General features: G+C 41.4%; 1 protein-coding gene across 3 annotated transcripts in view; it reads right to left on the reverse strand.

The window, feature by feature from the left end:
• CAMK1D (calcium/calmodulin dependent protein kinase ID) overlaps positions 1–17,623 on the reverse strand; it is a 388,105-nt gene that overhangs the window by 147,144 nt on the left and 223,338 nt on the right. For all 3 annotated transcript variants that reach the window (XM_043479613.1, XM_043479612.1, XM_043479614.1), the window contains exon 3: positions 10,932–11,006. In XM_043479613.1, the coding sequence (XP_043335548.1) occupies positions 10,932–11,006 (75 nt within the window). The remainder of the gene's footprint in view (positions 1–10,931; positions 11,007–17,623) is intronic.

The following is a 17,623-nucleotide window of genomic DNA, read 5'->3' on the forward strand; positions in this document are numbered from 1 at the left end:
GATGTTTATCAAAGGTATTGTGATACCCACTTCATGACGTACAGGAATCAAACCACTGTGCTGTATACCTTTAACTTACATAGCCCTGTATGTCAATTCTATCTCAATAAAATTGGAAGGAAAGAAAGAAGATGGGGAGATGACAGAAACAAGGAAGGCTGGAAAAAAACAGAGCTTGAGAGTCTGAGCTTCAAAGAAGCAAGGATTTTGATTTCAAGATGTAAAGTTAAGTATCCAGAACTAGCAGAATTCTAAATGCCTGCTTCCAGACAGCAGCCAGAGAACCTCTCTACAACCCCCAGCCATTCCCGCTCGCCCCGCCTGTAAAACATCAAATTTCCTACACTAACAGGGGCTGCCAAACCAGCTTCATCATCAACCTGCCTTATTTATGAAGCCCCATGGATTCAGAGAGACAGAACATGGTTTTAAAAATGTCATCTTGGGAAACGGAGAGACTGGGTTAGCACATGCAGAAAATCAAGCTACTGGATTTCTAACATCTATGCTTGTTTCACACTGAGAAAATCGGGACAGCAAATGAAACAGACCATGGAACTCGAAACCTGAGACCTCAGGCTTGTCTGAAACAAGAAGACAACAACGATAAGAATCTTCCACTTTACAAACAAAGCAGGGAGGCCAGGTGCTGAGCTATCACGGGATTCATCAGAGGCAGGAGATGGCCCGGCATCCATGGTTCTTTCCTTTTGCAGCATCCTTAAATGAATTTCTTAAATAAACCCCATGAAGTGAAGTGAAAGTCACTCAGTTGTGTCTGACTCTTTATGACCCCATGGACTATACAATCCATGGAATTCTCCAGGCCAGAATACTGGAGTGGGTAGCCTTTCCCTTCTCCAGGGGTTCTTCTCAACCCAGGGATCAAATCCAGGTCTCCCACAGTGCAGGCGGATTCTTTACCAGCTGAGCCACAAGGGAAGCCCAAACCCCACGAGATCACCCCCAAATCTCCTTCCAGATGCTGGACAAAATCTCCAATGGAACAGAAGGGAGTTTACACTGAATAGCCTCAACCTTCCCCATGAAATAATCCGAAAAACCATTTGGATTTCCATGATCCCAAGGAAAGGGCAGTGATTCCCTCAAAAACAGGACTCAATACTGTCTTTGCAGTGCAGGAACTCAGATTTAAATTGGCAATCCAGGACGCAGTCACTTAACAGTAGATGTGCCAGGACACAAGTAAACTGTGGAGTGTTCTGGAACTCCCCCCTTCAGACCTCCGCCCCGGTAACCCCTCCTCCTCCCGAATCCAGGCCCCACTCGAGGTGCGCTCCGCCCCCGCTCGGGCCCTTCTGCAGAGCAGCGCACCTGCGCCCTGCCTCTCAGCGGCCTCTCAGCCCCCTGACTGTCCCCTACTGCGGGGCGCACCTGCTCCCACCACCCTGCTCCTGGGGTCACGCTACCGGGATGCTTTCTCTGACAGCCACATGCAGGGTGGGCCACAGCAAAGGCTGAGCCAAGTGGAAAATAAAACCCAACGTTTCTTGCTCAAAAGCCAGGAGAACTTTTTCCCCCCTTTTTTCTACTGTCTCTCACTCAACCTGTCATGGTGCTTTTTTCTTTTTTTACATTATTTAACGTCATGCTCCTTCGGCCACGGGTATACTCACCTGTGGGGTGAGTGCAGACCGCCCAGCACCTGCAGTTCCACTTGCACTGGGGTGTGGGCTGCAAACATGTGACCAGAACCCCCATCATGCCCAGATCCCCACGGGGTGGGAGCAGGGGAGAAGGGGTCAGGTGGGAAGATGACACGAGGTGGAACCAGATACAAGCCGATGCTCCAAGTTCCTGGGACTTCACTTACAAAACCCAAATTCAGAGTCAATGACTGCTGTATTTAGAATGGATATCCAACAAGGGCCTACTCTACGGCACAGGGGACTCTGCTCAGTGATATGTGGCAGCCTGGGTGGGATGAGGACGTGGGGGAGAATGGATACATGGATATGTATGGCGAAGTGCCTTTGCTGTCCCCCTGAAACCATCACAACATTGTTAATCAGCTACATCCCAATACAAAATCAAAAGGTTTTATTTTTAAAAGGAAAAAAAGAATTTTAAGATGGCAAGTACAAAACACTGAACTCCAAGTGCGGAGGCTTTTATGGGTGCAGGGCTCCGTGAGCCACACCGGTGAAGTCAGGCCTGGCCATGCGGTTCATGACCTCATCTCTTTCAGGCCTTTGCTCAAATGTCACTTCTCAGGCAGGTCTCCCCGACCATGTGTATAAAATAGCAAACCACTCACCCACCTTTCAGAATTTCACATCCTCTGACTCTCCTTTTCGCGATAGACCTTACCATTGCCTGGTAGATGGGAACTTGTTTATGAAGTGACCTGTTCATCTGTTGTCTGTCTATCCTGCTATAATGTTTGCTCTGCTGAGGAAGGGAGTCTGTGGGATTCATTGTTGTATCTCCCGGGTTAATAAACCCAGACACAAGGCAGGGGCTGCAGAAGCACCTGCTGAGTACGTGAGTGAATGGTTACTAAGCTGCACAATGACCACGCAGGTTGTAAATGTACAGGATTTCAGGAAAGAGTGAGTCTTTGTGAGCTGGGGCCCTGGGACCACAGCAGGTACACAGCTTACATTCTAAAGAGGAACAATTTCATGACTGCTTTCTTCAAGGTTTGTGCAGAATTCTCTAAGGTCACAGAGAAGGCTCTAGTGGAGGTGACACCCTTGGGTGGAAGGTGATTAGTGCTTAGCTTGATGGATGTGCTGGGCATAAGGGGGTTGTGCTCCAGGCTGAAGGGCTGCTTTAAAAAAAAAACAAAAACGAAGCATTAAGGAGTCTGGGTGGGATGTGAAGGGTTTAGTCTGATGGTCAAGAGAAAAGAGAGGGTCCAGATGCCTCAGAAGAGGAGAAAGAGCATTTAAAAACCTGGGAAGACATGAGAGAAACTCTGAGGCCAGGACATCCACATCCTATTTGCAGGGCGTGAGAAAATCAGTTTGCTTGGAGTAGAGAGTCTGGTTCTTTTAATAAGTCATCAAATGGAATTGTAATTCAGGGGCATCTTATACTAGAATGTCTAATCTGATATATGCAGAAATTTATTAGAGAAATTTATTATATTAATTAATTTATATGCATGCTTTTTACAAGCCTCAAATGTTTATCTGCTAGAAAATTAGAAGCAATTAAGTCCACAGAGATATTTCTATTTTTTTATTTTATAAGCTCCAATTGCTGACTCTACCCCATTACATATATCCTTAAATCAAATAAATATGTGTACAATGTGTAAGTTAGTAAGTGAGTAATTTCTGAAATTGATGTTTTATATTCTATGGATGCCTCTACTTTTTATATCCTTTTATGGACTCTCAAATTTGAATCCATATTAGTGATTAGATGCAACTTATCAAAATTTTTACAATTGTTCTAAAATGTATATGGTAGTGGCAGTTTAGTCGCTAGGATTTTTAAATTGTGCGTACTTTAAAGAACTCATTAGATTTCATGAAAGTAGTCTACTTTGTTCAAACTGGATAAAATGGGTAAGATGCTGTTTGTGCTATGCTTAATTGCTCAGTCGTGTCCGACTTTTTGTGACCCCATGGACTGTAGCCCACTAGGTTCCTCTGTCCATGGGGATTCTCCAGGCAAGAACACTGGAGTGGGTTGCCATGCCCTCCTCCAAGGGATCTTCCCAACCCAGGACTCCCACACTGCAGGCCAGATTCTTTACCATCTGAGCCACCAGCAAAGCCCAAGAATACTGGAGTGGGTAGCCTAGCAATTGAACCAGGGTCTCCTGAATTACAGGCAGACTCTTTACTAGCTGAGCTACCAGGGAAGTCTAAGATGTTGTTTAGAATAAAATTATAATGTATCAAACATGATTGCATTAAAGCATGATTATAAAGTCAAACTGTTATAAGAGACAATGAAGGACACTACATGTTGATAAGAGGATTCATTCAACAAGAAGACACATGCATCAAACATGTATCATGTCAGAGGTCCAAAATACATGAAGCGAACATCAGAAGGATTGAAGAGAGAAGCAGCTCTATAAAACTAGAAGGAGACTTCAATACACTACTCTCCATAATAAATGGAACAGCCAAACAGCACATCAATAAGGAAATAGAGGCTTTGAACATCATTACAACCCAAATGAACCCAAGAGACATACACCTACTACACCACCCAGCAACAGTAGATGCACAGTTTTGTCAAGTTCAGATGGAACATTCCCCAGGATATTTTAAGAAACTTAAAAGAAATTTTAAAAGAATGAAGTCATACAAAGTTTCTTTTATGATCACAAGGAAATCAACAGCAGAAGGAAAGCTGGAAAATTCATAAATATGTAGAAATCAAACAACACACCAAGTCAAAGAAGAAATCACAAGGGCAAGGAGAAACTATCTTGAGACAGGTGAAAATGGAAACACAATATACCAAAAATGGGATTCAGCAAAAGAGGAAAATGTATAGCTGTAAATGCTTACTTAAAAAAAAAAATCTTAAAAGATCTAAAAAATGTGATTGTATTTTGGCAATTTCACAGTTGAACCCAGTGAAACTGGTCCATGACTATACTGGATCTCGGCTTTTTTCTTTTCTTTTCCTTCTTCACTCTCTAAGCCCTTTAACTCTCAGCAGGTTTTTCAGTGGCAGGGAAGACAATAAAGCCACATTAAGTAATGAGCCTGGAGGACGGCAGCAGCAGCTGCAGTATTGGGTTTGTCTCTGCCAAGGTCTCCAGCCACATCTCCCACCAAGAGGACACACCACCCCCAATCCCAGCCAGACTGAAACCCCACAGGACTAAGACCACAGACAGCCTGAGCCCCCAAAGACACGTCCCTACAGACCGAGCACATTACAGCAGGCACCTTTCACAGACCGAACCCTCCACGGATGGAACTCCTTATGACAGACTGCATCCCCCACAGACTGAAACCCTTAAAGAACACACTGCCACAGACTGGACCCCCTTCGTTCTAAGCCCTTCAAAGACTGGACCCCCACACACACTCGACCCCTCACAGACGAAACCTCTCACAAACTGAACACACCAAAGACTGAATCCCCCACAGGCCACACCCCCCGAAGAACAGACCCCGCCTGTTGACTAGACACCTCATATTCTAAACCCCTCACAGACTGGACTCCCACAGACAGGACCCCTCACAGACTAAATCTCTCACAAACTGGACCCCCCCCCCGCCCCAGACTGAGCCCCTCACATCCTACCCAGGATTCTTAAAGCCTCTCTGTGTACCGGCCTTTTGGCCTTGCAGGTTATGATGGTTCCTCTGCAAGGAGAGCCTTGGGTTCCCCCAGCCACACCTCCCGCGGGCCCCCCAGCCCCCGCCCACCCCCCAACACTGAACAGAAGTCACAGGTCCTCTGGGATCTCAGTTAGTGCCTGCTGTGAGCAGAGATAAAACTTTGGTAATCTATATGTAAATATACTAAGGTGTCATAGTGCGAAGCACTTTTGTCTTCATGATTATGCTTGGCTACTTAGAAAAGACTTTCTATTGGGAGTCATAATTTGTGTTCTAATTAAAACTGTTTCTGGGAACACACAGTATGAATTATGAATACAATATCCATATGAAGCTAACACTGACAACCCACAAACAAGGAACTATTCAAACAGCTTCGTGCACCAGCTAATGAAGTAGATAAATCACATCTTCTCTTGGAAGCTGCATATATTTTTGTGTCTTAGACTGTTCAGGAATCAAATTAACATTCTTTAAAGAATATGTGTTTAATCACTAGTTTTCAGGCTCAGCAGGTAACTAGCTGTATATATCTTAATGCTATCGTGGAATAAAAGGAATATTAGAAATGTCTTTATCTTATGTGGTATATGCCAATGCAGAAAGTCACAATATTGATAAAACACATTCATCCATTTCTTCATTAATTGAAAAAATTATTTTAAGAAAGAGACATGATCATTGCTGTGAATGAATTGAAATTGCTTTAGCGATTTCCTGTGATATCATTTAATAAATTTTTCCCCTCACAAATTAATACAAAATAGAAGGCATTTTATAGTTAGCTAAGCTTTTATGGAATCCTAAGTAATAAATTTTTCCAGGTAAACTGAACTACTCATATTAACACTACCTACGAGATTTTTTTTCTAGAAAACGTTACCAGTGTATTGTATTATACTGATAATACATTGATTAAGAGTATCCACTGGGCCACCCTCTGGCTTGGATGAAGGATCCAACATTTCTGCTCAAGTTCTTCATGTAAAATTTGGATAAGAATTGCTCCTTGGGGTAAGAATTAAATGAGTGAATAAATGTTAACCACTTTTCCTTTTATAGGTGATCATTAATGGAACAAATATTTGGCAAGTGCCCACCGTAGTGTGCAAGCACGTTTGTAAGCAGAGAACAAAGCGGAGGGACATGTTCTGATGGTGGTATAGAGAAAACTCAAGCTGGGAAGAGGACAGGGAATGAATGAACTTGTGGCAGGAGATGGGAGGAGAGATGCTGTTTCACAGGGGAGCTGGGAACAACTCATTGAAAAAGTGACATTTGGTAGAAACTCTAGTATTTCCAGTATTCCCAGGACAGTATGAAGATATTGAAGAGACAGAGTTCCAAGCAGAACAAAGGTCCACTGGGGCGCAGGCACAGTGTGTTTGACGAAAAGCAAGGTGAATGAAATAATGCAGCTGAGTGAAGTAACGAGAGGAGTGGGAGATGAGGTCAGAGAGGTGACCAGGGTATCTGGACACGGAAGATCCTGGAGACTGCTTCAGGGACTTGGTCTCAGGACCTTCCCTGGCAATGCAGTGGTTAAGACTCCGTGCCTCCACTGCTGGGGCTCTGGGTTCTGAAATGCGAAGCCAGTGGGAGTTTTCCACAGAGGCAAGACAAGGTCTGGCTAACACGCTGAGAAAGAACAGGGCAGTGGGGCAAGGCTGGGGGAGGAAAGAGGAGTTTTATTCATGGTGGTGATGATGGTGACAAAGTGGCTGAATTCTCAGGACAGTCTCGAGCGGGTAACCACAGGTGTGCTGATTGATGGGACTGTGGGGCATACGAGAATAAAAGGTGAGTCAAGGAGGACTTTGCTTTTGGCCTGAGCAACTGGAAGAAAGGAGTTCACCATTTGCTGAGATGAGACCGACAGCAGGAGAGGCAGACTCTGTGGAACGTTCAGGAGTTTATTTCAGATCTCGTGAGTGAGTAATGCTCATGACATGGCCAAGTGGAGCCACTGAGCAGACAGCTGGATACACAGCCTGGATGTAGCGAAGGGTCTAGACTGAGGATATAAATTCAGGAGTTACCCACATATAGACATTTAAGCCTAACTGAAAATATGATATAATTCAACTCAATACGAGGTATAGTCTCATTCTTAAAAAGTATTCTGATTTGTCCTTTTAATTTTATCAGCCCGAAGTGTATTTCGCATTCTAAGTTGTTACAGATGTGGAAGGGGAGGAGTTGAGGGTGGTCTTTTATCATCTCCAGGTATGTGGGCTAATATTCCACAAAGTCAGGCCAGAAATAAAGTTTAAACAAACTGACTTCTCTTCTATAACTTACCCCAGTGTCATTTTGACCTCACGCTATCTAAAGAAGAACGTTCCAAAAAGAACTATTCGTTATGTTGTACACCTAAAATGAATATGAAGTTATAAGAAAATTATCTCTCAATAATCAAAAAAAGAACTAAAACAGAGAAGCAAGTTCCAGAAAACAGCATTCTGAAAAAAAAAGATATTTGTCCCAAAACCCAAATAAAATTTAAATATAGACCTCTATAAACAATCTAGTGTCTTTTGCTGCAACAGCAATGGAACAAGTATGCTACATACTCAGAGTCGAAACAGCAATTAGCTAAGTAATAAAATTAGGGGGCTGAGCATCCTCTATTATATCTGAGTGTCAGTGACCAAGATGATGTTTCCCAGGAAACCAGAAACCTCCCAGGCACAAACATTGTGAAATACAGTTCCCCTCAAATGCTGTGTTCTAGATCAGCTTCGAGTATTTAGAAAATAAGGACTTTCAAAACTCTTCAAAAACAAACAAAAAAACCCAAACCTCCTTCCGCTGATCTAGGCAGAAAAGACACGGGGGTCTCGGGAACAAAAACTATTGAGACTTATCAATAAAAACTAAAACACAACAACAAGAACAATAAAGCCCACAAAATCCTCAACCTGACCAAAGATTTCCCCAGCACTGTATTCTGATATATCAAAGGTTTCCTGTCATTGCTTTGTTCCTTCTTTCCTTCCTTCCCCTCTCCCTCGTTTCTTTCTTTTTTGTCGTTGTTTTAAAGAAATATTACTGGTTTAGATAACAAATGGAGAAGAGGAAAGAATAAGAAAGGTCAATCTCAATTTTCAAAATATCTGACATAAAATACTTTAAAGGAATATAATTACAACATTAAAATACACTTAATATTTAGGACTAAACTACCAACATTTTACCAAATACAATTCCTCCGGGGACCAACCAGAATTAATGTGGATTGCAGATGACATGACTGTGTAGATAGAAAACATTAAGGAATCCACAAAACTACTACTACAATCTAGCAAAGTTGTAGGTTAATGAACAAAAATCAATTGTATTTTTATACAATTATATATACTATATATATAATAGCAGCGAGTCAATGGAAAAATGAAACAAACAAGAGGATTGAAAAGAGAAAATATTTCAGAATAAATTCAACAAAGACAATGGAAGATTTACACACTGACAATAACAAAATAGTAAGAGAAATGTTTCAAAGTTTGTCCCAATCTGGACACTTTCATGCTCTCCTGACAGCCTACCTTTACATACGCTTCTGCTCCTAAGTATATAATCAAGCTGCTTAGAAAGGCAGAATTCAAATGTACTTGAACTTTATCTCATAAAATTAAAGACCATCTGCAGAGACAAACTGATAAAATGACAATTCCATAAAGAAATTAGTCTGCATTGAGGACCTATTATTTATGACAGACTATTTCTCACACATTTTTCTCACTCAGTACTTACTATAGCCCTCTATGTAAATATATTATTATGTAAATTTTTTTCCAGTAAGGAAACTAAGATGGAGGAAGGCCCCGTTATTTGCCAAAATACACCCAGCTATTAAGAGGCAGAGCTGAGACACATACATTTGGGGTGCTTTCCACTTATTTGGTGGCATTACCATAAACAGAGACCTTAAAGCATGTGAATACATATAGTTTTGGATTCAAGTATCAATACTTTGGGGGTTTTTGGTATCACCAATAAAAAAGCACACATTTCAATATACTACGGATATCTTGTGGGGCTTTTTTTTGTCACCAAAATGTCCTATTTTTCCTACAGGGCAGTCAGTATTTGGTGGAAAGGTGATTCACCTGCTTCTTTAAGAGGTGATTCTGTATAAAACAAAGTTACATGAGCTTCTAGGAAGCACATGAGACTTGGGGAGAACTAGAAATGTGCTAAATTATAAAACAAACAGAATAGCACAGAACTAGGAAAGACCACACTTAGGATACTGAAAATTCAACGTGGAACCAGCAGTCACTGCCTACTGTATGGCAGACGCCACCACACAAACCTGTAAGACTGCTCGTCACCATCTCGGACTGTCATTCGTCAAAACACCCACATGCTTCCAACCTAGGACACTTTTAGAGGTATCTGTACAAAAATCTCATAATCTACTAAAAATACTTTAAAATAATGAAATATTAAACAAATGCATTGATGAACAGCTGTTTGCATGTTAATATGATTCCAAGTTAATACACTGTTTAAACATTCATAAGGAAAAGGAAAATCGATAAAAAAACTGTTAGCCTGACCCTCAAATCTTCTACCTTTGGAAATCCAAAGTCTGAAAATCGTTAATAAGTAACAAAATTTATATATTTTGACCTTCAACAAAAATCCCCTTTGGTCATTAAGCTCAATAGCACAGTGTTCCAGAATTTGCTCAAGTCGTGGTGAAAATGTAGCACTCTGATCCAGTTTCCATCACTTAATGCTAACAAATTTAATCCTAGGATACTCCTACGAATTATATCACTTAGAAGAAAGCATTTGTGCAAGTGGGGAGGCTAATTTCATCTCACATTTTAAAAAAACAAATGTTTAAGTGGTCTCTACCTAGATATTCAGCTTTCTTATTTCTTCTACCTTCTGTTAGGCTCCAGAGTTACTGGAATGCAGAAATATTCTAAAGGGGGGCTATGTTAATGGCTTAGTCTGACTCCAATTATATGTCTCTTGTGACTGGCATGAATCTCATGCACTTTCATCTGCCAGCAGCAGAAGTTGAGAAGGGAAGGGACAGAACACAGAGCTGCCATCTGCTGCTACCCCCCAGCTCCTCAGAAATGAAGACAAGGCGGGGAGTTTCTCCTGGAGACAGAAGCAGTGTGTACTTCCCAGCGGGACCATGAAGTGCTTCCAGGAAGCAACATTTGGACCTCGCACATTAAAAAGCAAAAGAAGAATTTCCCTGGAGGTCCAGTGATTAAGAAGCCGCTGCAGGGGGCATGGGTTCAATCCCTGGTTGGGGAACTAAGATCTTGCAAGTCATATGGGAACAATAAACAAATAAAAATAATTTTTAAAAAACCCACGCTTAAAAAAAATTTACAAGAGACATCCTAAATAGAGTGACCCTGCAACAGTAGCACTGGATTCCGTTTTGAGAACTATAGATTTTCAGCCTGATCCAGCAGCTGCAGACCAGAGCAAGTGAGGTCTCAAGGTCACTGTCCTTAGACAGACACATTCTTAAATCCAGTGTCCCACAGTTCCCACCACCCGCTGGGGTCTTACTGACCCATTCCATTAGTTTGTTTCACAACCTGGCCATTTAGGCATCTGAGTTTGCAACCCCTGGTCTGCAAACAAACAATTAAACACAGTACTTACAGCTGCATGACCAAGTACAAGTGATTTGGGCTTTCATAGATGTCTTCCAGGGCCACGATGTTCTCATGCTTAATTCTGAAAGAAAAAAATAGTGCACACATGGAATAAGTACAATGAGACATGTAAGTACAAAGAGACATGCTATCTTAAAAAAAAAAAAACCACACATGTCGTAATAGCAAAAAGTTCTAAGACAGAATCTAAACACTATAGTGACATTTTAAGATGCCTCTACATCTTTTCCCCAGTCTTTTTCCCCCGATTCATCTTCCATGCTCTCTGCTCTTCTCTCTGGAGGCTCTGTATCTGATCTTGTAGCAATACAGGATAACCATCACTGCTTCTCTGTACACCCTACCTCTCTAGCATTTATTCACAAGAATCCCAGGAATGGGCCAAAATCCTATTATCTTGCCGGGCCCACTAGGGAAGGCTGAGCCTCCAAGGAGCATTTACTTGCTCCCTCTTTTGCAGCCTCCCAATGGCCATCACAGACTGACCTGAACAGCCCATTGTAAGCAAATTCATCCCCGCAACAGGCTGGATGCTGCAGGGATCAGATTCACCTTCAGGTTTCTGACTCCAGGGTAAGTAATGGAAAACTAGATGGACCACCTCATTGGGGTTCTAGTCACCCACCCTCAAAGGGCAGTTGAGCAAGCAAACGAGACCGATGCTTCCCCAAGACAGGCAGCACCAGCATCTCCTGGGAGATGGTGAGAAATGCAAATTCTCCTCAGACAGAATCAGAATCTCCGAGGCTGGAGCCCAAGAACCTGTTTTAACAAGATTCACAGATGATCAGTCTGCACAAGGGGAGGTGGAGGAATTCTGTATTATGACAGGGCTTCTCAAAGGGCACACATGAGTCTCTGGGGATTCTGGTCCCACTGCACATTCTGATTCAGTGGATTCTGGGCAGGGCCTGAGAGCCTGGCATTTCTAACAAGCTCCCAGGAGATGCTGCTGCTGCTGGTCTGCAGACCACAATGGGATCAGTAAAGTCCTAATGATAGAACTAAAAGAGAAGAAAACAGTCTAATTCTTGCCCTTCAAGCCACCGATTAGGAATAGCTTCTGCTCGGAACGTACGACTTGGTGTTTATTTAAAAAGTTTGAGAGAAGAATCATTTCATTATGAGCTAATTAGCTCTTATCACAAACTTCTTCTTTGAGATGACTGCCGAGCCACTTAAAAGCAAGCATTGAATAGGCAGATTCCTGTGAATCCCTGAAAATAGGCACGACATCCTACTGATTCTGCTTCCCCTTAGTACCTAGCACAGAGCTGCTTGATAGCATAGAGCTGCTTTGCTCCTAAACAACAAGTCATTATTTATTTATGGAAAATGAATGCAATTTTCCTAAGTGTGAAATGTCTACTCCTCAAAAGAAATTTATAAGATAGAACAAACCCGAATATGATCTTCCTTTTGAGCAGACAAAAGAGAACAAAAGAATTAACTGAGAGAGGCTATGCTTTGCTTTGATCACTGCAGCTCTTATCAGTCAATGCAGTTGATGTGTAGGAAGTGAGAAGACAGATTATCCCAAATTCACATTTCATCTGATTCCAAGGCAGAGAACCTAATTATTTGCTAGCAGTGGCTTCTGTGGTCCCCGAGCAAACTAATATCAGCAACATATCATATGAACCAAGTAAACTATTCCACCAAGGAAACCATGAGAGAGTAACCTGGCACCCCTGACAGCCCAGATGTTTGTGGAATTATCATTATTGGACACATGTGAAAAAAGACAGTACACGTGACAAAAACAGTACAGAGTACATGGATTTTCCCCTTTTCTGATTAAAAAAATTGCCATTGGACTCGATCACATAGGCACAAATATTTTCTTTCAGTGAAGTTTACTTGGGAGTTAATTAAGAGCTTAGACTTATGGGAATGTGAAAGGAATGGGGTTTATATGGAGAACTGCCAGATAAAACACAGGACACTCAGTTACATTCAATTCTAGATAAACAATGACTACTTTTAAAATATAAATGTGCCCCAAATACTGCACTGCAGTTTATCTGAAATACAAATGTAAGTAGATGCTAGATCTGGCCACTCAAGTAGATGAATCACAATCAATGAGTCTCCAAACTGGGCTTGGGGGTTGTACCTAGAATCTTAGCTCCCCTCAGAGGTTCGGCCAAGAAGACAATTTGAACCCTGGACTGCAGCCATTAATACAGATTCAACTATATACAAAGCACCTGCTCAGCCAAAGTAGGAGACTTTAAAAAATTAAAAATATAAGTCCCTTCTTTGGATGCAAGGCATAGAGAAATTAAAGTCTATTTAACTTGCTATGCCTTACATGAGTTCTTACAGTGGCTCAAATGGTACAGCTACTGACTCTCCCTTTGATGAATCAATCAATCAATCAATCAATCATCACTTTCTGACTTTCTGCTCTGTGTCTGGGAGAATATAAGAAAAAAATAAAATAAAGTTTTGCCCTCAAAAATCTTATCACCTTGATGGAGAGACCCATGAAGCAATGAGGGAAGAACTAAATGCTATGCACTGCATAACTGTTGTTAAATTCAGAGAAAGCAAGGCCCTGGGTTGGAATTATAGTGAAGGCCTCAAAAAAAAAAAAAAAAAAAAAAAGATGGTGGCTAAGTTGGGTAGGATAATGTATCAAGAAGCATATCATAAGTTTCAGGACCTCCCTGGTGATCCAGTGGCTAAAGACTCCACACTCCCAATGCAGAGGACCTGGGTTCCATCCCTGGTCAGGGAACTAGATCCCGCATACAGTAATAAGATCCAGCAGAGTCAAATAAATATTTTTTTAAATTTCCAAGAAATTCTAAAATGGTCTTTTAAATGTCTCAAGAAAAGTGGTTTAATTCACTGGTAAATGTTACAATGTGACAAAAGATTACAGCCTAGTCCCCCACAGCTGTTCTCTGGGTACTTTCTTCCACCCTCAGATTCCTTAAGGAAAACAGAACTGAAGATTTTAAACACTGTTTCATAGCCAGATTGTCCCTACAAAATGCCGTGTGAATATCCATCCACACATCTCTGGGTGCTCACCATGTACTAACCACACGACTAGGAATCACAAGAGGTACCTCAGCCCTCTTGGAGCTCACACACACCGCTGGGCGTCCAGCTGCATCCAGGATACCTCACAGGCAATCTTTCTCATATTTACCAGAAATCATCTTCTTTATAACTAGTACTGTCTCCTGGGGCCAACACAGAACAAGCTCACACATCATAGAAGCTCTTCTCATATATCCTGCAAATATTTGTGGGATACAATTTCCCTACGAAGTTCACCCTTCTTATCATCCTTCAGTTCTCTTCCAAAATGAATCCTATTCCTTCCATTGTGTTACTGTCACTTCTGTTTGTTTTGTTTTGCTTCGTTTGTTCAGAGCAGGGTATTCTGAACTGAAAGTAATGATCCCAGTGCAAGATACAGCACCAAGAATAAGATATTAAATAATAGGGTAGAGCTATTAACTATGCTGAGCTGGATATTAACATTTTGCAGATAAAGCTTAACCTTAGGTACATTTTTTAAGGTAGCTGCATGACTGTTGGCATCTAAAGAATATAAGCTCCATGAAGGCAGGGATTTTTGACTATTTTGTTCATTACTGTCTCCCCAGTGCTGAGAAAAGAACATGACAGGTAGTATTAATACTTTCAGTACATGCTTCTTGAATGAATAAAATAATATAAAGTTTAGGGTCAGTTAAATGACCAGATCATTTTTGCCTGAACTTCTACCAAATAAGATCTCCTCTCTTACTCTGGCTTGACTTTTTGAACTTAGCTTCATTAAACTCAGTCTTTTGGGTTCCATGTGATGCTTCAGACGACCAGAAATATTCTGGAGTTTGATTCTCTCTTCTATTATATTTATGACCCCTCTCCACTTTGGGCCATCTGCATATTTTGTAGGGACACATGCATTCCCTATGTCTTCATCCAAATTCCTAAACTCTTAAGTGGGCAAGTTACAAGCCGGAACTCCATGGTATTCCACCAGAGACCCCATCAAGAAAACCAAGACATTCATCAGCTGGCTTTGATGGCTGCTGAGTTGCAAAGCCAGCAATTTTAGCCCATTTATTTTACTGTACTAGCCATAAGTGGACAATTATGATTCTTTGCTGAAATGGTATTCCTCACTTTACATAACACATAATACTATTTGAAAGGGAAATGGGTATTTGGGAAGAATTGTTCTTGGTAAGCCTGTGGTGACTCCTAGCAACCACTACAGTCTTTACTAAATGATTATAATCCATAGGCCTCACTTATTGTCTCAGAACTTTGCTGTGCACTGGAGTCAAACGTTCCTGTCTATACATCTCATCGTCCATCTTTTTCATATTTGGAAGATTTGCCAATATCTCTTATGTTGTTTTCTCAGATATTTCAACTGGGATTCTTGAGATAAATGCAATTTCCTTAGTCCCCTGGGATGTAACACATCTAAATCAAGTGAATTAATTTTATAACTTTCTTTAGGCCCCACTTACATATGTTTTATATATACCATGTTTTGAGTGTTAACTATATGTCAAAACTATAGTAAGTATTTTTAAGGATTTCATTTAATATAGCAACCCTACAAAGTAGCTATCAGTCTCCCTATTTTTAAAAGAAAACTAAACTAAAACTAAACTTAAAGTAAGACCCCCAAGAGGCTAAGAAAGCATTCCAAAGTCATACAACTAGTAATGGATTTGCCAAGATTCTAACTCCTAAGCCCCTGTTTAAGCACTTATGCTATAACTTCATGTTAACTAACTTATAATGAGAATATCAAAGATATTCTCAAAAATTCTGAGTTGTCTGTATAAAATCATAACACCTAAAGTTAAAGTATTAAGTTTCATAACTAACAATATAATATCTACCTCAGGAGGCAGTGAGGTAGAGATGTATATTACTCTCCTGAAATCTACTGGAAGCTCTCAAGATACTTGGTTATAAACATCCTGACAGACAAAATCCCAGTGGGTCAAAGTCAGCCAGAGGGAGAGCTATTCAGAAGCAGAAGGAACAGTTAGGAGTCCAGAAATTATAACTAGGAAGAGCCTTCAACCAGCCTACATCTGCTAGTGTCATCAGAAGGGGGAAGAAAGTGGACAGGAAAGAGGTGGGGCACCTCATCTACAAGCAAATGGAAAACCAAAGTTCTGTGATCCTTGCATAGCTACATCCCTAGGTCAGCACTCAGTCTCTCTAAAACACGGCCAAGGAACCTTCATACATAGGGAATGTTCACCCCCCAAAGAGCAATCCTTTCTAAACTGTGCATAATTCAAAAGAATAATGTCACTAAAAACAGCTCTGTGATGAAAAGAACCTCACTTAATTTTAATCACTTGCCTGCCAGGCCCAAAGTAAGCACTGGATGGCACATCTACATACAGAGGGGAAATGGTTTAAATAGTAATCTACACTAAAATCAGGCTTCCCTGGTGGCTCAGCTGGTGAAGAATCCGCCTGCAACGCGGGAGACCTGGGTTCGATCCCTGGGTTGGGACAATTCCCCGGAGAAGGGAAAGGCTACCCACTCCAGTGTTCTGGCCTGGAGAATTCCATGGACTGTATAGTCCATGGGGTCGCAAAGAGTCAGACACGACTGAGCAACTTTCACTTTCACACTAAAATCTCCATAAATCTCCACTAATGGATAGAGGAGGTGAACAGAGGAAAACGGGCCCAGGCAGAGAGAGGGAGAGAAAAGCTGAATGGGAAAACAGCATACGGACACTGTTGCAGAGTTCTGCCTGCATGGTAACTGACAGCCAAGCAAGAAAACCCCAGGAAGAGCCAGGAAAACATTTTAAAGTTAATTCATGCAAAAAATTTGCCAAATGCACAAGCAGGCCCCATTCCAAGCCCCCAAGCTGGAGAGAACACCAGGACCCAAAGGACAAGCATCCTATTGACTACACACGCTCCTATGAAATGATAGTGACATCATTTCTCCCTCTGGTCTAGTTCTCCAACACTTCAAGGAGCCACACATTCTGAACTCCACATAAAATGAGGGAGGTTAGAAAAACACTAAAAAGAAGAGGAGAGAAGTGAAAATCCTTTTGGTTTTTTTTTTTTTTTTTGCTTTTTCTCACCCTCTTTTCCCTGATCTTGAGGGGGACAGGGAACCACAGCAGCAATTATGAACACTGAGAAGATTATCAGAAGCAAAGGCAACAAAACATCTTTCCTTTGTGTGGTCTTTGGAAAAGGTCACTTCTCTACTCAAGTTGAAGAGGCCACAGGAGAATAAGAGATGGAAGTAAATGTAATCAGAAGGGGACATGAGACAAGGTGTTTACTAGTGAAGGCAGAACAAAGATGGTGGAGGAATGGATCTCAGCACAGGTGTGAAGATGGAAGTTACGTCAATGAGCAGCAACCAGTTTCCTGTCCTCCTCCTCCTCCCTTAAGCACTTCTGGGCTAACAGTCCAGTCCAAGAAAGCTCTTTCTCAGGGGAAACGCAGACCCCTCTCAAGCAAAGACCTAAAGGACTAGGTCTTTCACTCCCCATGACTCTTAACTTTTTTTAAACAATCCAGAAAACTTAAATTTTATTCACAAAAAAAAGATGCTACAATTCTCTGGCATCGCAAATAGCCTCAAAAATATCTGAAGAACATTCTGACATGTTGGCAACCACTCTTGCTTGTCTAAGCAAA

This window comes from Cervus canadensis, chromosome 10, assembly GCF_019320065.1.
Source record: "Cervus canadensis isolate Bull #8, Minnesota chromosome 10, ASM1932006v1, whole genome shotgun sequence".
Taxonomy (NCBI): Eukaryota; Metazoa; Chordata; class Mammalia; order Artiodactyla; family Cervidae; genus Cervus; species Cervus canadensis.